The sequence below is a fragment of the Lepisosteus platostomus genome, chromosome 8 (assembly GCF_059453375.1).
Source record: "Lepisosteus platostomus isolate fLepPlt1 chromosome 8, fLepPlt1.hap1, whole genome shotgun sequence".
NCBI classification, from domain to species: Eukaryota; Metazoa; Chordata; class Actinopteri; order Semionotiformes; family Lepisosteidae; genus Lepisosteus; species Lepisosteus platostomus.
Genome location: NC_142618.1, coordinates 50975678 through 50997145, shown reverse-complemented (window position 1 = coordinate 50997145; position 21468 = coordinate 50975678). Strand labels below are relative to the sequence as shown.

The 21468-nt window shown below is 37.1% G+C and overlaps 1 protein-coding gene across 4 annotated transcripts in view; it reads right to left on the bottom strand.

The window, feature by feature from the left end:
* lmbr1 (limb development membrane protein 1) overlaps window positions 1–21468 on the bottom strand; it is a 72638-nt gene that overhangs the window by 16641 nt on the left and 34529 nt on the right. For 3 of the 4 annotated variants that reach the window (XM_088643844.1, XM_088643843.1, XM_088643842.1), the window contains exons 8-15: window positions 21297–21361; window positions 19777–19849; window positions 13434–13514; window positions 10632–10708; window positions 9685–9762; window positions 5328–5401; window positions 4998–5088; window positions 2562–2628 (exon numbers count right to left, since the gene is read on the bottom strand). In XM_088643844.1, coding sequence (XP_088499970.1) covers window positions 2562–2628; window positions 4998–5088; window positions 5328–5401; window positions 9685–9762; window positions 10632–10708; window positions 13434–13514; window positions 19777–19849; window positions 21297–21361 — 606 coding nt within the window. Of the gene's footprint in view, window positions 1–2265; window positions 2334–2561; window positions 2629–4997; window positions 5089–5327; window positions 5402–9684; window positions 9763–10631; window positions 10709–13433; window positions 13515–19776; window positions 19850–21296; window positions 21362–21468 lie in introns of those variants that run through there. The other variant, XM_088643845.1, reaches the window with a different exon arrangement.

Sequence of the window (21468 nt, the reverse complement as noted above, 5' to 3'; positions counted from 1 at the left end):
ATTATTTTAATGCAATCCCAGGGGCTAGCAACACTTTTTGCTTCTGTAAGGTGAGGACACCCCTAAAACACATTAAGCTGTCTGACCAATTGCATGCGAGCGCACACAAGTCCCAGGGCACAGTTGGCTAATGACAGCGAACAAATGGAAACCAGCGATCTATGAGCTATAGCCTGAACACATTCTGGGAGGGAACTTGAATTGGAAGAGCCGCTCAGCTGCTCTAAAGCAAACCTCAGACTTGTCAGTGGAAAGGTCACGGAGATTTGCGAGACTTTGTCTACTGGGAGGGAGGGAGGCAGAGCAGTTCCAAGGAATGAGTTAAAATGAGTGCAAAAACCGCAAGCGAACTGATGCAAGTTTAGAATCAGTACCAAATGATTCCAGATAAGGTCAACACTGAAATGCATAAAGTCATGGATAGTAGACTGCCAGCAACAATATAGTCAGAGAGCAGCCATCTCGCTATACGGAAATAAGTGCAAAATTACTTTGTAGACTTTGTTAAGAATACATAATTATTTGTTTACACAGTCTTTTGACATTTGCTAAAATCTTCCAGAAAGATACAGTCGTTTACCGTTTGTTTAGATTTCTTTTAATATCAAATCTTTTGACTCGCATGAAGAATTCACGGTATATGCTGTGACAAGTTAATTCTCTGTGCAAAGGCTAAACATTAACATTCCGCAGTTTACCTTTCCCATCACATTTAAAACACAGCTTCCCTTCTTTTCTCCCAAGCGGACTTTTTTGCATACAGTGAAGAGGCTTTATAAATCTGTTTAACGCATTTATTTCTTTTCATCTATTCAGTGCCACCGGGCATAACCTGTAAAGCAGCACATGTTGATATTTTGTAAAACACCCCATGACTCACTGTACTCCTCCAATACACACGATTAATTCTGTTTGGACAGCTGTGTCTGTGCATTTATTAATGTCATTTTAATTGTTCCATCTCTTCTTTTTTTTTGTAATTCTTTTCCAAATCTCAGCACTACACTATTAAGGAATTTTGAACTTGTTAATATAAATCATTTCCTTGTTACTCTCATCTACTTCACGTCTCTTGCAAATCTGTGTTAAAAGACTCGTTTCCCCATAAATCTGCATACGTGTAACACAAAATCCTTTGATCTTCAGTTCAATTTTCAAAACTCTTTGGCTCACTACACTGGGTCAGGACCTATCCTGAGAAAAGAAGATTAACTGAGATTTGTTTTCTTTTTATTTTACCAGTCTGTATGTTATATCATACGCCAAACAATACACAAGCTCACGCCTGGTGCAGAAAATATGACCTTGTATACAGAAACTTTCCAAATGTCTAATGCAGTACCTACAGGATGTGAAATCTTGCATGGATGGAAAAATACTTATCAAACACCATTAAATCAATTACAAAAATCACAAATAACATCTTAATATTTACTTTCTGACCAATAAGCCCTAATATCAGCATAACACAGGGAAAAGTAAGATATCATACAGTGTTCATAACATCAACATGTTATTTTAAAATGTTTTGGCTAATTCATCAAAGGGTTATAAAAGAAATAATTGTGGTCTTCAAAAATTAAAATGTGATTGCATTCATTTTTCACCTACATTAGTATTTTTTTAATTCCGTAATGTTAACGTTTGAAACTATTTTTTCCATCTGAATCATGAAATTTATCAAACCGGTTGTTATTTTCATACAAACCACAATACACTGTACAGAATGTGTACATATATGTGTGTGTGCGCGCGCTCAAGTTTAAAGGGTTCGCCCCAACATTCTTGTCTTACATCTTAGACCTTCATACACAATGAACCACACTGCATACACCATTTCCGAGTAGGATCTAATCGGTTCTGGATTTCATGAGGAGGCCTATTCAAAGAGTTAAGTCTGCAGTGGTGCTGTGAGACTGCAATCTGTGTCTTGTCCACAGAATGAATCGGATTGCTGCGGCAAGTCTGTGAGCCACGAACAACAGCTACCCAAGAAAGGCTGAGAAGGCAGTTCTCCCACAGTCCCAACTGAGGAGAATATCTGTCTGTGCAATTAAAAACAAAAGCTGTCCTCAGCAGAACTGAACCTGCAGTGCCGAAATGTTCGCTGCAAGGACTGTGTTTTAGACCATGTGATACAATAGCTACCAAGATGTCAACTTCAACAGTTTAATCTGAATAATCAATAGGAATAAGTAGCACTAAATTTTGATAATCCTGTTGGTGGTATTATACTTTAAAATGATCAAATTCTGTTTTTTTTTTTATATATATAATTTATTACCTTCTGTGCTTACTGTATAGAGCAAAGCTTTCACTTTTCCAAGCATGACCTTCAGAAGAAAAGAAAGTCAATATGAACCTTTTCCACTGAACCTTTTCAGTCCATGAGTATTAATTTATTCTATAGTTTAGATCAGAGGTGTCTTGTCTATTTTTTTTGCTTCCCCCCCCCCCCCGAGTATTCCTATTATTTCTTTAAAAATTCTGGTTTAGGCAGTCAGCCACCTCGTCGCTCTGTTTGAATGTTGTGGAGAACAAGCCCAAAGGCTAAAACTTACCCAGTGTTCTTGACATCACTGGAAGAGCAGAACTAAGCACCAGGATGGACACGCAACACCCGATGATCTGTTGAAACAAAAAAAAAAATCCTTTTAACAGTTAAAGTCACATTCAGACAACGCTCTTAAACTGCATCCAGGTGCATACTGCATAGTTAATAAGAGATTAAGATCACTTTATCAGCCATATACAATTTCATGCCTTAGGAATTTGTCTTTTTCGCATACCCCAACTTGCTCTCCATGAGACACACGGACAGGGAGAGAAGCTTGGGGTCAGAGCACAGGGTCGGCCATTTATATGGCGCCCCTGGAACCGTTGGGGTTAAGGGCCTTGCTCAGGGGCCCAACAGAGTAGGATTCCTCTGCCGGCCACGGGATTTGAGCTGGTAACCTTCCAGCCACAGGTGCAGATCCTTAGCCACAGTGCCAGCGCTCTGCCCCACATTAATTAATGTGGCATTAATAATTTAATGCTTCCTTGTATATATATATAGCACATTTTGTTCCAAAGCACTCTACAAGCAGGAGGGAACCTGGACGAGCAGCAGTGATGTGGATCATTAGACACCAGCAGCCCCACTACCAGCAGATCAGGTGGAGAAATGAGAAATGGCTTCAGCAGTTGGAATTCAGGGGTAATTATGTTGACCACAATGTGAAAGCCCACTGGGGGATTTACCCAAAACACAGAAGTGAAGAAGTGCCATGGATTCATCAATGACCATGTAGTCAGGACCCAGATTTAACATCTGATTTGGAGGATGGCACCTCTAACAGCAAGGTGTTGGACACCAAACTGGGGTGCTGGTTTGCTAATGCTGGTGTAGAGGGAGGAGTGCCACCTGCTGGCCCACCTGCACTACTTGCAGCAGCAAATAATTGTTCTGAGGTCTCTGAGCTTTGCTTACCTTCAGAGATCTGGTACAAAATCGAGCTACAAACCATATTTCACATCTCAGCCTGAACACACTAAGAAAGATAACTTGATAGATAACTCAGCTAGGTCACAAGTTGGCTAACACTTCACACAAACATATACTGTATGTATAAATAGTGCTGTGCACTCCCCCCCAACACCTTCACAAAATTAACATTCATTGCGTCGTACAGCTTATTTTAGGTTCAACTTAAAATATTCTATTGGGTCCCAACCCGGACTTCAAGATGACCAATCAAACCTCCCAAAATGCTTGGGTTTCATTACCCTGTTGAAACGCTGGTCCAGTCCAAGCTGATGACTCAATGGTGGGGAAAGGTGTACTGCTATTTGTCAGAACTGATCTCTCCTTCCATCTGAAATGTCAAACCACTACCTGCTGCAACCCCAGATCATTAGGCTCCCACCTACTTGACTTTCACTGGTAACAGAGCTCTTTTCAACATTGCTTTATTTGGTTTGTATCGCTCACACCAATATTCTTTTTTTTTTTTTTAAGTGCCATTTGAGGCTCTAAGATTCCAGGTTTTTGTAATATGGCCATGAGCATTTATACAAACCTCACGGTCTTTAGTCTTAAATAATTGTTTCTGTCCTTTTCCGTACAAATGTCACCATAATGTTGGCAGCATTCAGCTACTCTCTTTACATTGAAGTAATATTTCTATGGTTTTGCCACTTTTGGCAGCTTTTTCTTCCCCGCTGAGATTATATGAGCTATCCATTGTTATAATCAAATGAGTAAATGGAGTTGATTAGCTTAACCTCAAATGTGTCTCATAAAACAATGCAATATAATATTTGGACTGCTCTGTATCAGGTTAAGCATACAGTATGTGTGCCATCTTTAAATATTCTTAATTTCTACTATTATTCTACAGGTACACAGTTACAATCTATGCTTTTATATGTTCAATGTAAATATGTCTATTTATAGGTTTTGACTGAAAGACCACAAAATATTTCTTATGCCTAATAACCATGGTGGAAACTCTGAATGCTTTTGGAATACCATTACAGTTTCTTTCAGTTTACAGTATATTTGCATTCTAGTAGGTCTTCCCTTGGGTGAGAAAATTAACCAAACACACACAAACACATGCACACAGACACACACACACACACACCTCTTCAGCGTAAATAGATTCCACAGATTGTGCAATTAGTACTTCTGAAGTTGCTCATTACCAGGTTCTTTCCTTTGTAGACAAGTCCTTTCACTGGACTGTCATGGCTAGTTAGCAAGCTTCACCATCCAGAGGTTATTTACAATTGAATGGGCACCATGCAAGCCAAACGGAGCACATCCTTTTCCCACTCCTCAGGCTTTCCGAAAATCTTCCAGTTTGTGTTGACGCAGCTCACAAACAAATATTGGCTAGATCAAATGAGCCATTCAGGCCAATTACTGAAGAAAGAAAGAGAGCTCTTCTGGAGGGGCAAGAAAAGGAACGCTAAAGAGGCCCAAATACATCAGCACCTTGGGCCTACCTTACCGTTGTCATGGTTGTGTCGTCTTTCCTGGGAGTGAGGCCTTCAAAGAAGCGCAGGCTATAGAAGCCGACGACTGAGGACACCATTAGATAGCTGTGAGAATTAAGGAAAACAAAACACCTTCTATAGGGCTAAGAGGAATGTGAAGGCCTCGTCTATGCTTTCAGCTTTCTTTTAGGCTTCCTCAAAAAAAGACAAAGAGCAACAAAAACAAAACAGCATTTCCGGAAGAGCCTGGACAAACCATTCCTCGGCTCAAATGCAAAGTCCTAGAATATCTGTGGAGAATACCTGTTAACAGACAGGAGTGTGGAATTGAAAGAGAAGGATACAACATCAGAATGATCTCAAGTGCTGCTCCCACACAACCAAATGTAGACAGGGATGCACTTCCTATGCCCCGTTCCTGGAAAAAAAAACAAATGAGTGAAAAGACTAAATTTGAATCTTTTGGGCTTTATCGTGCTGTCTTGTAACATACAATGTTTGTGATCCCACAACCTCGCACCTACTTTTCTTTCTAAACCTAGAAACAAGTACCCCCTCTTTTTATACCACAGCTAATTATTTTAAGTTAATGGCATTTTAGGAATCTCTGTATTCCTTTTCTAAGCTCTCCAGATTGTAAAGCTCAGCAAGCATAGCATTTGCAAAAAGTGAATTGAAAAGTGAAAACATTTTTATTTGCTGCATACACAAGTTGCAGTATCTGGTGATAAGTTTGTTAATACAATTTCTTCCATCCCAGTATTATTTACATTTGTAGAACCACAAAATAACACCAAGGGGTAAAAATGTTTGAAGGATAAAAGTCATTGACCCCTGATAATTAGACTAGTCACTTTGTGATTTAACTTAAATAAGGATATTGAAACCAAATATTATTTATGTTTTATTTGGTATAAACACAACTGCAGTCTGCAACAGAATCATGTGGCTTAACCACTGCAATGCCAAGCAAAAATGTAGAGGATTCTATGCAATCTGATGTCATTCCAGAAGTAAGTATATATTTATTGTAAAAGGAAAACTAAAGTGTTTCTTCCACAAATACAGCATGGAACTGCCTCATTTGGACAACAGAATCAAATCAATAAATGCTTTAACATCAATGCATACAGAAACTGTATTTCAGGACAAAATTTACAAAAACTAAAGTGATTTTGGGGCATTTGCTGGTGTTTCATTTTAGTTTCTAATGAACAAAAAATAAATAAAACCTAAAATCACAATTTGTGGTATTATGTGGAAAGTATTGCTTTCTTAGGTTTATTGTCTCTTTTTTTCCAGTGTATATTACAGCATTATCTCACTTCTTTTCAGGGGAATGTGCATTAAAACCTGCAAATTCAGAAATATCCATGATATCCACAAAAATCAACATGCGGCAGTTCTATTTGAACTGCCTCCACGAAACTAAGAAGTCCATCATCATAAAAAAAGTTGGCATTTCATTCCGTTTCAGGCGGGAAAAAAAGGAAAAATTCCAACAGGCTGTTTCATGTCTTTATGTAGCCGTCTTCCTGCTACTTAGGAATTAAATTAGAAAGCTGCTGCATTAAGAGACTTAGCACACAAGATCACTTATTAACACCATTTGAATATTTCAGCTCTCCAACTTACCAGGTAATTGGCAAAGGAAAGTGATTTCATCATATACAGGTAATGGTAATGTTATGGGTGCCCATGCTTTCTTAAAACAAATCTTAAAAGAAATAGCTATTTTATGTGTCAGCCTAAATCTTTCACTGAAGCATGCTAAAAGCAGCTCCTGTAATTTGGACATAGCAGGCCAAAGACTTGTTGAATCTATTTTAATATTGGTGGTTCAGGCATCAATCAAAGCCTTAAAATCAGACCAGAAAGGGAAATGAAGAAAAGCTCTGCCATCCCCAAAAACAAAGCTTTGAAAGGTATCTTCTCAACTTTGTTATCCTAATCCATCCATCTAACATTTTCTAATTTTCTAATCCACTTCACCCAACTCAGGGTTGTGAGAGAGCCGAAGCCTATCCCAGCAAGGGGAGCGAGGCAGGGCCCCCTGGACAGGATGCCAGTCCATCCAGGGCATACAGACAGAGACACACACTCACACCACAATGTTCCAACAAGCTAAATAACATACTGGTATGTTTTCGGACTGTGGGAGGCAACCTGAACACCTAAAGGAAACCCATACGAACACAGGGAGAAAATACAAACTCCACATAGACAGCACCTCAGGTCTAGAATTGAACTCCGGGTCCCAGTGCCGTGAGGCATCAATGCTAACCACTGCACTGGCCACGATAATCTAATATTTATCATTTCTAACAAGTCTAATATTTATGACAAATTCATGTTTCTTGTTTTACATCTTCAGCATAGCTGTGGAACCACAAAATATGTTGGGGGGTGGGGTCACAATTCCAGGGTTTCCTAGACAACATTAAGGAAATAAAACACTGGAAACACCCCCATTAACTAGTGATAGACAGGAGCAATGCAATTCAATGAGATTATAACATCCTGTGAAACTATTACACAAGGCATTCAATGACCCATACTTACAGTAGCGCCGCACCTCCTATGCCTGTTGGCAATGCAATATTCAATAATGCAGTTATAAGAAATAATTATTTAGAATATTTTGGCTGGTTGCACTCTTTGCTCTCTCTCTCTCTTGCCAAGCTCATCCCTTAGTATTTAAATGGGGTAGAAGACAAGGGATTGCTGATTGTCTCAATATTGTGAGTTTTTTTTGTAATTTTGGTAATTAGGGCCATTAAGATGCTGAAAAACAAATCCTTTGGGTACACTGCTAAAGCTGTATGTCAACGTGCCTTCTGTATGTGCAGCTGTGATTGTTAACAAAGGGAGTTTTTGTCATGAGGACGTAAATGTTACAAACCAGAGGATACCACTTGGACCATTTAGCCCATTTGGTAGCTAGCAGATACCTTTTCTTTTAATAAGACCAATCAAATGTGAAACATACTAATGGTTTACATTAATTCTAGATCACTTAAAGTGGAAATCCTACTGTTATGGAGGGCTGACATAGATAATGACAAAGATGCTAACACTTTATTGGTATTATTGCCACTTCAGGGTCCTGACAAATGAAAGTGAGAAAAATTGACAGAGATGATAAAATTGTTACAAAACAACAGACGTAAGCACAGACTACCACGCAGTGATAGCTAATATTATAAAACTGCCTACATAAAGCAGGGCTTGACATAGACAGTTTCATAATAATAAACTATTTTATATAACGCATTTAAAGGTGGCTTCTCAAAGCGCCTTTGCATAATATTAATATTTATAAAACATGCCAAACCATACTTTAGAAAGATGTACAAATTTATTGTTCAGCTTGCTCATTTTAAATGTGGCAGGACTATTCTCCATCCTACTACTAGATCTTATAATAATAATAATAGAACTGCTCTTACTTTATTGGATTCTTATTCTTCATACAGGCCTACTACAACCACACCCACGCACTTTCCATCTGTTCACATTTTTTTCTTTTTTGGAAAGCTGTACAAACCCTGACACACAGGTACTTGGGCTTATTTTGAGTTAAGTGGCATTTATTTTCTCTGCGGAGCACAAAAGAAGCACTGAAAAAAAAGGAATCACTTTCACCTTCGATTTCACTGCTTTCAAAAATTGTAGACAGTGTATGAACAACTAAGAAAACATTGGAACATGTCGGGTTAAGATGGTTATCAAATGGATAGCTCTATTGATTAGCTTTAAAGAGGACATCTCAGACACATGACAGGAGATCAGAGCAATGGAATGCCTCCAGCTCATCAAATGTATAAACCATTTACGAAACCCGGCTGTCAAGAAACTGACATAACTCATGACAAGTGTAATTTGGGGGATTTTCTCCAATGCGTCATGCCAAAACAAATAACGTTAAATAAAATAATTGGAATGTCGAGGGCAGTTACCACAAAAAAGGAAAAAAAAGAAAGAAGACCTATTTTGTTGCCTTTAAAAAAGATCACATGAACCTCAGATGTTGGATAAGTCCCAGGACAGATGTCAACAATGCATGGCACGCAAAACCAATAAGAAGTCACAGTAGCTGTAATATCAGTTTCCACAAGAAAAACTGTTACACCTCTCAAACTTGAGCACTACTATGGACAATGACCAAACCATGTGGAACCAAGCTGATTTTGAAATGAAATTCTTTTCATGTAAGCCCCATAAAAGTTTCAGCTGTACACAATATCTTATAAAACAAAGGAAGAAAAAGTGCAGAAGAAACCCAGAATACAAAATGGCTAGCAACCATTAGTGCTAAACTTTCTGAATGACACCAAAAACTTGTTTGTTTAAAACAGCAAATCCAGTTTTCTTAGCTGCAAGAAAACAACTGGAAACTGCACAACATTTTGATCTGCAGCGTTCTGTGAAATGGTTTTCATTTGAAAACCACGCTGCAACTGATATGACAGCTTGATAAAAATCAAGCTCTAGCAGTTCAGAATGCATCGGAGCATATCTGGTGTTTTTCTTTACTAAACCAAGCTTTTCAGTAAGTATGTTCACTGAACAAGTAGCTGGTCAGTAACACCAGCATATTAAAAAAAAGATAACAGTAGACCATATCGATAGAAGAACAAAAAAAACAAACAAGTAGAACAAAAACCAAGAAAAATAAGACAGCGTTTCTTTATAACTCACCTTTGATCCCTTTGGCATTGCTGTTTCATCCACTAACAAATAGAGGATATTAAATGCAACAAGAAGAACGGAGATTGTCTGAAGATAAAAAAAGCAAAATAAAGTTACAGTCTCTGCAGAGTTAACATTGCAGATATTACAATGAAAAAATGCGCTGGATGCTTGAAGTTGTATTTAATGCCTTTTCGAGTGAATTCTCCAGTAGTCTATTGTAGGGCTAAAACTGGCTGTAGGGAAAAAGTTGCATGAAAACCTTTCCGGTTTGCAAATGTATTTTCCAGTTGCTATCCTCAGGGTGTTTGTTTCACAAACAAAACAAGAAGCAATATTTAAGGCCATTAATATTGCAAAATGCAAGAATGTGTTTCACCAGAACAGAGCATTCAATCAATGTGTAAACCAACTGGAAATTATTTTCAGGAACTATATTTTGCCTATTGACTTATAAAGGTAAAAGGAAATGCTGATTGCACATGACCATACAGAAAACTCATTTTGAATTTAAAATACTTTTATTCAAATTAATGACACCTTTATAGACAAGAGTGTGCTTGATTTTTCCCCCAAACAAAAATGTGTGTGCAACACATTAATGCAAGTGAGTGAATCTTAACATTTTCAGTTTCTGGCCCTGCATACAGTATGAGTGACAGACAATGTTTCCGGTTGTTTCTGGTTCTCCTTAATCTAATCTAAAGAAGTATGCAGGGACATGTTTACAGCAAAGGTTATCTTTTAATTACAGTTTAATGCAGCCATTACTGCCCTCAGTGGCAGAATATTCCTCCTTTTATTTTCTTTACCATTACTGAATGCATAACCTAGACCAGGGGGACAGATTCTGAACTGTGGGGTTACCGTTGATATAAACTGGATTTAAAGTATTTATAAGACCGTAATAAATATTAACGGATCGCTTCATTTTCAAAGATAATGGGATTCCTTACTGTTCCAGCCAGAAGGATTAACATGACAATGGGGTACACTAAGTTCTTCTCCCATGCAGAAGCCTTTTTCCGCCTCTCTACAGAAAGAGATACAAAGCATGTCTGTCAGTTTTCAAGGTAAAGGAAGTTTAATTAAAGCTTCGATGCACTTTAAAGTTTATGTTGGATTCTTGTGCCACACACCCTTGCTGAACATAGCCAAGAGATTAAATGCTCTCAAGAGGACAATCACAGGTATAACTAGAAAAATAAATTCCCCAGAGTTGAAGAAAAAAGAATAACAACAGAATTGTTTTATAGATAGCTCCACGGTTGTTTATAGTGATTCTTTAATCTGTGAAGGTGAGAATGGAACAGATCACACGTTAGGGACAAATCAGACGATGCCTACTTCCTAGACATTTTCATTATAGACAATATCCATTTTTCATACAGACTTCATATAGTGTATTTATGGCATTTCTCTTTCATTTCATTACAGACATAGGCAAACGTAAGGTCTTATTAATGAAACAAAATAAGGCACATTGAGTAAATGAAGACCTCATGAAGTGAAGGCCTCAAAACAGATTTAAAAATTGGTATTTTTATAAACACAAGTTGCAAAACCTGACATTAATAAAGTCCCGAACAAAACAATTCACACACTCTAAGCTAGGGCTCAGTACATCATCCTTTGGGGTTTATTAGAGCCTGCAAACACAACATGAGCTGTCGGCATCTGTCCTGTGAAAATGTTTTCCCTGACTTTCATGCAAAAAGCTTTTAAGCCCATTCATGTTAGTGGGTTTCATAGAAAACCTCTAATCTACCAAAACAAGAACGATTCCCATCAAGTGTCTGTGATGGATGGTACGGTACTGCTGTGATCATTTTCTTCTTTAGAAGTTCAGCTGTTTACTTGGCAGCGTAAGTTATAACTTTGCCATGCTGGCATGTGAAGCTATATCCAATGACCTTTCAACCACTAAGCATCACTTCAATCTGTAGTACAGCTTCATACACTTCAGATTCAGACAACCAAGCAGGTCATTGAAACACTAAAGTAACTGTAAATAAAGCTCTCTACTTTTATCTCCATGTAGATTCTAGCTCCCCTGTTTTAGACTGTATTAATTAGCCTTACCTGTATAAGCTTTAATGTACAGTATATTAAAAGGTTCACCCTACCACTGATTTTTTTTTCTCACCTCACACTGTTTTACATCTATTTATCTCTTATAAGCCACCAACTAATTCTGAAGGTCCTGGGCCGATATAAGTTCTTACAGATATCACAAACGACGCAATACTTTATGGAAGTCTAGCCGGTTCTGCCCGACTACTTGTACTTCACAATAAAATCGTTCTGCCATACTTCCAAGAAATTCCCAACATATCTGCCATGTCTGTGTAGTGACTTTCTTCTGTGCGTTCTAACTTGCTTTTTTAAGCTTTCTATCGAACACCACTGCAAAGATGATAGCATATCACCACACAACAGGAGTTCATTTGCTTTCAATGGCTACCTCTACCTTCTCCAAAAGGGTATTGCTAAACACCATAAGGAAGTGTCAAGCCAGTAAGTAATTAAGTGATGAAACTATGTAATGTAAGAGCATGTAATATCTGTAACAAGGGCAAGCCTATGATAAATCAATTGAACAATTTAGGAATGCTACTCTCAGTATGGAAACACAAGTGGAAACTATTTTAAATTGACCATTTCATGCTCCTTTACTGATGGTTAAATATATATATTTTTTAAAAAAGCAACCATTTCCTCCCTGTATTATACAGGAATCAATAAAATGCTGAACAATATTTACATTTTAACTGGGATTTCTGAATTGCCTAGTGAAGACCAAACTGAAAGCAATAGGCAAACCTGCTGGGATTGACTGGGACTTCATCTGAGGGCTGAACATACTGAAAGAAGGCCTGCTTCCTTTAAAACATTTTTTAAAGTTCAAATTCCACAGAACAGAACAGAAAAGGGCACATTTTGTACAAGAAAAAATGAAGTGATTTCTCAGGTAATAAACACTGTAATTTAACAGGATAAATGACCTAATAATTATCAGCAGAAAGTCATTCATTCATAAAATCAGGCTTCTAATGACTTTTACACATATAACACTTCTGCACGTGGGACCTATTTATCCCATTTTTAGCAGTTTCATACATATTCACTTCTACATTGGGATAGAACAGTAGTTGGAAAATTACACAAAATAAAATGTAAAAGAAGGCTAATTAAACTTTTAAATCTTTTAAGAGAGATGTTTATTACACAAATGCCATCAGCTGCTCTAATGATTAGGATATGAGACACACTGCATGAATATACAGTCTATGGTAGCCAATGATTCAGATTATACTTGGTCTCACTTTTAAAATGAAACTGCAGCACTCTAATCTATTTTGCTCTGGTGTCTTACCAATGTACTGTACCTAGGTTCCTGTATGTATCCAGTGCCAAATCATATTCTAGATTTGCAGTACAGTTTAATTAATGACATCACTAAAAGGTTTTAGACAATAAAGTTTGCATCTTGTCCAATATCCTAAGTGCTTCGGAATGCCTCTGCACTCCCAAAGCTCGTGCAAAGCCTGGCTTTATTAACATCTCTGGAAGGCTAGACAAATAAGAAATGAGGGGGAAAAAAAAAAACTTTTGATAGATGTCCAAATTTAAAAACAGGAGAAAGTAAATTAAAAAGTGCGCTGCAATGCTTTGCTCACAGTTCATGTTAACTGTATTGGTAAAAATTTGATATTTTTAGAGATACTTAACATTTTTACTGTTAAAAAAAAACTTACCTAGTTTATTTTTCAGGCTCCTGACATTGTCCAACTCCTTGTCCACATGAAGAGTGCTACATTGAGAATGAGATAACATCCCTATAACAGAGAAGATTTCAATAAATAGAAATTAGTCTTTATAAGGACATACCACACAAAACACCTTATAAAGCAGAGTAAGGAATTCTAGCAAAGATATGGAAGAGCCACATACTATACATATATTTTTACTCATGACATCTTTCTTCTTCACTCTCAAGGAGACCAGACGCAAAACAGACATAAACAGATTTCTTTGCTGCCAGCTACCTAGATTCACACTGCAAATGGGGACTGAGAGAGTCGCACTGGAGGGTCAACCGGAGCTGAACAAATACGTGGTATAGGGAGCTGTTACTGTGTGGTGACAAGAAAATGTTCTGCCAGCTGTAACGAAGACAGTGACATGATGAATTCTGAAGCCCCTGGTTTCTTTTCCTCTTTCAGAAGAACGGCAGCAGCTGTGGAATATGTATCCGCTAGGACTTAACACTGCAATTTCAGATCTTAGAGCTGAAAAAGGTTTGCAAAACAGAGACTTTTACAAAATAAAATCTTTAATGTTGACCAGTTCTGATTAAATATTACAATAAATCTAATTTCTTATTCTTTTTGTTTTAACTATGGAATGTTCTGCACAAAATTCCCATCAAACAGATAATCCGATGTTAATGCATAACAAAATGGTTTCAAACAAACAGGAAGGGAAAAAAATGAAAATCTCCAGTGTCAAGTCTGTCTGGTGCACAAATCTTGTGGTAGACCATACATGCTGCGACTAGTCAGGAAAAAATAGAAAGGGATTCTCCAGGAAAACCACAAGAGCAGCTCATTTAAGGTTAATTTATCTGTTTTACTCTGTTTTTCTTCCAGCCTTGACGTATGGTTTGAGTCCTCAAAGTGAAGTGGAAGAGTATCTCTGCATCCCCTCAGGTGATTGGCAGATCAAGACCAATTAGTTCAGTGTTACACTGTTACTAGCGTGCAATAAAAATAAGATCTTTCATCTTTGTTACAGAGGTGAAGAACCAATAACTTTGATCAAATAAGTATTTTTTTTTATTCTGCCCCACCCTGTCTCTTTGGATTTAAGAAGGAATTAAAAAAGGAAAGAAAAAAACAAAACTAACAAAATCCATATTAGTCTCTTCCCAACATACATGTCCCAACCTTGAAAGAAAATTCTGACAGGAAAATTGGAACCCTCTAACAATGCACAGCCAAAGTGAAATAGGAAATGCCATTATTTGTTTTCAATCTGTCCTATATAACAAAAATGGTCTGCCAAATATTGAAGCTATTAAAAGATTCCTTTGTTTACCACAAAACTATGCAGGTAGTCTAATACTACTTTTGATAAGTAAAGACATTAGAACGTTTAATTCTCTCATGTTTTTAAGTCAAAATAAGGCCCATCTAAAGATGTGGAATTATCTTTCTTTGTTTACTACATCTCACAGGAGATGATGAGATCGCTGTAACTTAGCAAGGGTTGTACTGCAAATATTTCAAAGCACTTTCTCACCGCCTTGAATACAATATTTTGTTTTATTGCTTTTCTCTTTGTTTTATCTTATTGTTTGTGCATTGATGTCACTTGGCACTGACAAAATGAACTAATCCTTTCAGGTTACACTATTTGTGGTGTTACATCATTTTAGAATTCTGTTCTCATGAGTTCTGTTAAGTGTGATGTGGTTTTCTAGATGGTTACCGACTTTATTCGCCTTACTTTTACCTGGGTGGCATGCCTTCAGTGTTACCTATGCTCCAGCAAATGTAATGTCAGCAAACTAAACCTGAAAAAGGCTTCATTTCAGAAAAGGATACCAGGAGCAAAAAGGCCCTATTGCCTTCATTTTGAGAAATCTCTCTGTGCCAGCTTTATACTGCATATTCATCACATTATTAGAACTGCGAATATTTCACTGTTAGTTCTTTACTGTAGCCTGTTCAAAGTAGGTTTCAGCATATCAAAGGAAACCCAAGTTTTACATAGCAGTTATTTGAAAGGCACAACATTACATTTCATGCTTTCAAGCTGAATTAGTACAAGAACTAGTATAAAGTCAGTTCTGCGACATGTGACAAATTATGTAAACAATTTTACCCTCCTTTATAATTCTGGGTGGGAGTCCTTAGGAAGTCATGGCTGTGATACATTTTTGGTCATTTTTTTTATTTTGAGACTGTCACTCATAAAAATAAGTGCCTAGAAGAGCATACTTCAGATATTATGTCAACTACACCTTGAGAGCTGGCGTAATTCCCACCAGACCGGGGTTTTATTAGACACCCATATAAAGAGGAACACTTTTCAGAAGGGCTGCAGCCAAGTCAACACATACTGTAAGCCCTGGAAGAGCTGTTTCAGTCATAAAACAACACAAAGTAGTTCTGATACCTGTATGTTCTACTCGCATATCATATTTCAATGTTATCTAGTAGATAAAATAAAAACATACATGAATTTGCACATCCTAATATATAGTACGTCTCTCATTTATGACCGAACACCCATTTTAGATGGTTATAAATACAGGCAAACATTTATCTTCACCCTTAAGATTGAATTCCATGAATAAGGCAGGGAACCAGCGTCATCAATTACTTATTGTATCCATATTTACATTTTTTTGTTTCTACTGGAAAACATATTACATATAGCAGAGAAAAAATAAACATAAAAGTGGAAATATGCTAACAAGTTATCACTACAGAAAAACAATTATTTGGACAAATTCAGCTGTCCATATAAAAATAAATAGGACATTTAGTTTGTTACAATACAAATTTCACATAGTAAACAGGGACATCTGGTGGCCATAGCTAAAATGTATCAGAATGGAACAGTAGCTAAAATCATAATTTTTCATCACAAAACTATCTTAAAAATTACCATTACCTATCTTACCATTAAAATAACACAAAAGTGCTGCCAGAACGGAAGGGTGCAATATTTTCAGCCACGTCATTACATTTTGTACAATCAATAAAACTGGTCAAACCTCAGATACCCAATATACTGTTTTTTAAAAAATCCTCTCTACCATGGTTCTAGTACCATCTGGCCCACAAGAGATTTGGGGAAATTCTTGAAACCCATGCAGCGTAAGACAAAAATGCAGAGAGAAATTCTCCCAGTGAAGAAATTGATAAGTTTTCAACGGGCATCTATGCTTCTTTCTGGGAAAAGGCAAACACTGGGAGAGTTGCTTCTATCAATGTATGTGCCAGTTTCACAGACCAGATCTTGCAAATTGTAATGCCCACACGGCCTCCTTATTGAACCAGGCTGTAGACTACACCATGAGTCACGACTGACAGTAAGAAGTCTGTACTGCCCCTTGATGACTATGAAGTCGAACAAACAGCCAGTTGTCTGGTACAACAAGTCTCATACAGGATATATGGATCAATGAATGCCCTCAGACACAGTGAAGTCTGTAAGCTAAAAATCACACTAACCCCAAGAAACCCCTTATACTATGTACCAACTTCCTACCAGTACCATGTGGGAGAGTTTGCAAGTTTCTGTTTGATTATTTAACATTTAATAATAAATATGAATTCATATATAAGTGTTACGGAATAACTGGGAGTTGAAGCTGCTAAATTTTACAACTCTGAGCCCAAGACAGTTCATAAATGTAGCATAAGTGATTTGTATGAGCCAGTCAACTCACAGTGAAGAATCATACCTCACATCCCTAAGTGCCCTAATCGAACTCGAAGTAATCCACACTTTTGATCTATTCCGGACTTCATGATTTATTTTTAAGTCTACAGATCACTGTCAAGATGCATTGATGCTAAATGAATTGATAGATGACTGACTCAGAATGGAAGTCACCAGGATTAGCTATTTTAATGTAAATGCCCTACTGCCGTTTTTGAATTTTCCATGATTTAAACTCTAGAGCATTACTGAAACGGCCTCTGATGACCTAGCACCTTTCCTTTTTTCTACTAACCTCCTCGAGCTCTAAAAATTTGGACATAAAAAGTCTAAAAATTTAGAAAGGTTAAAATTTTAAGATTAATAATGAAATCTCCCAGAAATGAAGGAAAAACCTTTGCCTAAGGACAAATGACAAATGTCTTCTATAAAGTAATTTGATCATTTTTAATAGCAAATATAGCAAGACAAAAGAAATCTGTGGAATTCCTGATGATGGAAAACAATCTACTGAGTACTGCTTTCACCTGTCTCTGTCATGCCATGCTGAAAATTAGAAAAACAGTTGGCAAGGAATTGTCAAAAATATGTATCGTGATGTTTTTTTTTGTTTTTTAACATATTAAAAACTATATCACAGTGACTTACGCAGATCAAACATCTTAACTGATAAAGAAGAGATTACAATTATTTCATCAGGTGTTCAAAGAAAAGCTGTGTGGCATAAAATGCCAGCCTACCATCGAAAACTCCTTTAGAGAGCTGGTGTAGCCTACAAATAGCAAGGCTATCAGGAGTACATATCTCGTTTACCTACGTATCTGCTCTCTTTATTTACCCACAGCTGTGCACTTGGGTTGCTCGCTTGGCTTGATATTAAAGTATATTTGGCCACACTCCAAATACTTCCAACACTGATTTTAAGATGCAAAGGAGATACTGTTCACCAGGGAATACAACAACCCTGCTATAACGTAGTATATGATTTTCTGTCACTTTTGCACGCTGCATTCAAGTTCATAGAACATCAGGCTGCCACTGGGTAAAATATTTATCTGCATATCTATCCTATACAAAAAAAAAATCATCAGAACAATACATTCAGGCTTCCTTTCACACAACTTGAAAGAGCGGTATATTATCAAAAAAGCCAAGGCTCTCATTTTGGTTTTTGACATTAGTTTCAAGGAAATCACCTGACTTGTTTCAAATGGTAGCATCGTTCAAAAAAAAAAAAAGACAGTAATGTAGCTGAAGGGTCTTAATCAGCAAGCTTTAACAGATGAAAATTCCAGATTTAAGGATATTCAAAGCACCTGTAATTCACATGAGCAGAAGAGGTTTGCCTTGGCAGAACAGCAGCGCTAAGCATCCAAGATGAAGGTTGCCTTTCCTTCCCGACAAAACATGTACTTCATACATGAACGTTTAACACCAGAAAGGCCTCCTCTTGCTTCTAACCTTTCAGTCCATTGTGTGTGCTGTACTGCATCTCTCTTAGACAGGCCTCGTCACAGTTCGAGTTAAGACGCAGTGTCGGTGCACAACTGGACAGAATCGGGCTCCCCTTGAACAAAGGCCCCGACAGATGCGATAACAGGAACTGGTAGTCAATTACACGCACTCAGAAATGCGAGCTTTTAACTCGGTTGTCAGTCTACTTTAGTGCAGCTCTACATTTACATTCTTATTATGAACATCCTGAAAATGTCCAAAATTGTTTTGCATACAAGTCGGGTCCCACATCTGAATCGACACAAACATATGTACGAAAAAAAGAGACAAACATTGACTTGAATGTTTTGAGTTCAATACGTGATTATGTTTCAAAACTTCCAGTAGTCTCTGGCTGATCAATGTGATTTTTTTAAATCTTCACATGGCATCTCAAACTGCAATTTGAGGTGTAATATGTGCAATGCTGCACATGCACATATTACACCTTGAGGTTATTTTAGAATAAAAACATCAGCCACAAAGCTCAAAGCATTTTGTTTGTTTTCATGGACCCTTTAAAAAAAAACAGTAGAATCTACTCGTCAAAGCTACACAAATATTCTTAATTTACGAAGGTGTCCTTTCTGTTGATGCCTGGAACCGGGATGTTTCTATCGCAGTTTCTATCTTTGCCGTACATCAATAATTATACTTGAAACGCGTTTAGCTTTATCTCAAACCACGTTATCTCATGGGGCATGAAGTCCAGCAAATCCAGAACAGAAACTAAATCACTGCAGAGAACATTTTTACAATAGCAAATAACAACTCTACAGAAATGATGACACAGCCTCTTCTAAGAAGTGCCAAATGCAGACCCTTATTGTACCAAGGGAAACACAACTCCAATTAATATACCTTTTGCCGAATTTTTTATTATGTATATTGTAATAATTCTTTTAATTCTACTTTTTATTATTACCATTTCATTACTATTTTTCTACAGGAAAAAAAAAGTTATAAGTGATGAGCAATCTGTTAGTTTAAAGATTATGAAATTCAGAAGCACAAGAAAGCACGAAGATCCCTAAAGGTGGACACAAAAGTAATTTGTCAATGCCAATTAACTGCTTTGCAGAACGTTCCATCACACCCAACGAGGTAGTCATTCCCCCATAAAGTGTGAGCTCATTTACGGTGACAAACCATTTAATCGCCTTTGAAGTGCTTCCTCTTGCAAGTGGATGCAATAAATTTGCTCATCCAGGTCCTCCAGGATCTTAAAAGCAGAAAATAAGAAAGGTGAATATGATTAAAAGAGACATGGATTCACAATACACCTGAAACGGAAAAAATTCTGACTGAATATGTATAGTATGAATCCCTGTGCCCTTGTTCAATATGTTTAAAATAACTGACAGAATATGGCTACAACAGCAAGTCAGAGATCGGTCTTGTTTTCCTTGAATGAGAACAGGTGGTGAGCGTAGTAAAAGTAGGTGAACTCCTTGTGAATGCTTGAAAAGAAATTGGGAACTGTAATTCCTCCCCCAAACACATTTTTTTCCCCACTTAGATCATTTTAAAACACTAGTGTGTTTTTCTAAAATTGGTTCATCGATATGTTGCATTATTAATTGACTCTCTCAAGACAGAACTACGTATCAACTTTAAGCCAAGAGATGTGCAGCTTTCCAGATTCACTGAATGAAAAGAAAAGCAATTGAGCTGGTTGCCTCATTAACTTTAAATTCAGCAATTTAATAGCAATCCCTGCACTGTAAACTGCAACTCTGCACACGCGTTTCTGATTTTTTTTCAAATATATTTCATAACACCGTTTAGTTGATTTGTAGATTTTTTTTTTATTTTTATTTTGGAGCATCACACATTGAAAGAGAAAACATAAGCATCACTCCAGCTTACATAACGGAGCTCTGACTGGCTGGAACTGACCTGGCTCAAACCACAATGCAGACCCCAGTGATAAGATCATTGCTCTTAACCATTGCATTGCCTTTCCTCCTACCTAGGAAAGTTAATCAAGTGACAATAGACATCTGACACAACAGATTAGTAATAATCTCAATTCACTTGATCAAATGTATTTGAGCCACTTTGAATGTGTTATTTTATTATTTATCTTTAGGATTTTACTTAGATGCGAAAGTCAAACCTATATTTTATTTGAAGGAAATTGAAAAGATTTATACAACTAAAACGCATCCCAACTGATTTATCGAATATGCAGAACAAATTAAAAAACGTTTCAAATAAGTTACTTGGGAACAGAAAATATGGTGGTTATCCAGAGAAACGATCTTCTATTATTTTACAACACTACTGTGTTTAATGTGAAAATCAAATTTGCCAATAAAAATATTATTTGATCACCAAAACTGCTCAGGCTTTTTTCTAAGGGCTTAAGCCAAGAAAGGTTTGGCTGAGTACAGAGGTCCCCCACAATTATTTATGTACAGTATCCTTATGGCTGCTTTGATTTGACCAAATGAATGTTTGAAATGCAAAGACTTGTAAAAACAAAATGAGGCATAAAATAAAAGAGGAAACAGAAGCTTTCATGAAAAGTTTACTAGTATGCCTTAAAATGTCCTACTACCCGTTTTGATCCTGATGAGACAGCAGTCTCATGGGATGTGTATCTATTGCATATTACAATTTCTCGAGAAAATATTCTGCATCAAAAAGGTCAACAAGCTACTTACTGTTGGTTTAACAAGCAACTGCCCCACAACTGTAAACATCCGGGAAAGACCCACTGGTGTGCATACTACACAAAACAACAGAAAAACACGAAACGGTAGCATAAGAATTTCAATATGAACCATGTCCGGCACAAGAATGTAGCTCCCTCTCGCGCCCCTTAGTGCAGAGTCA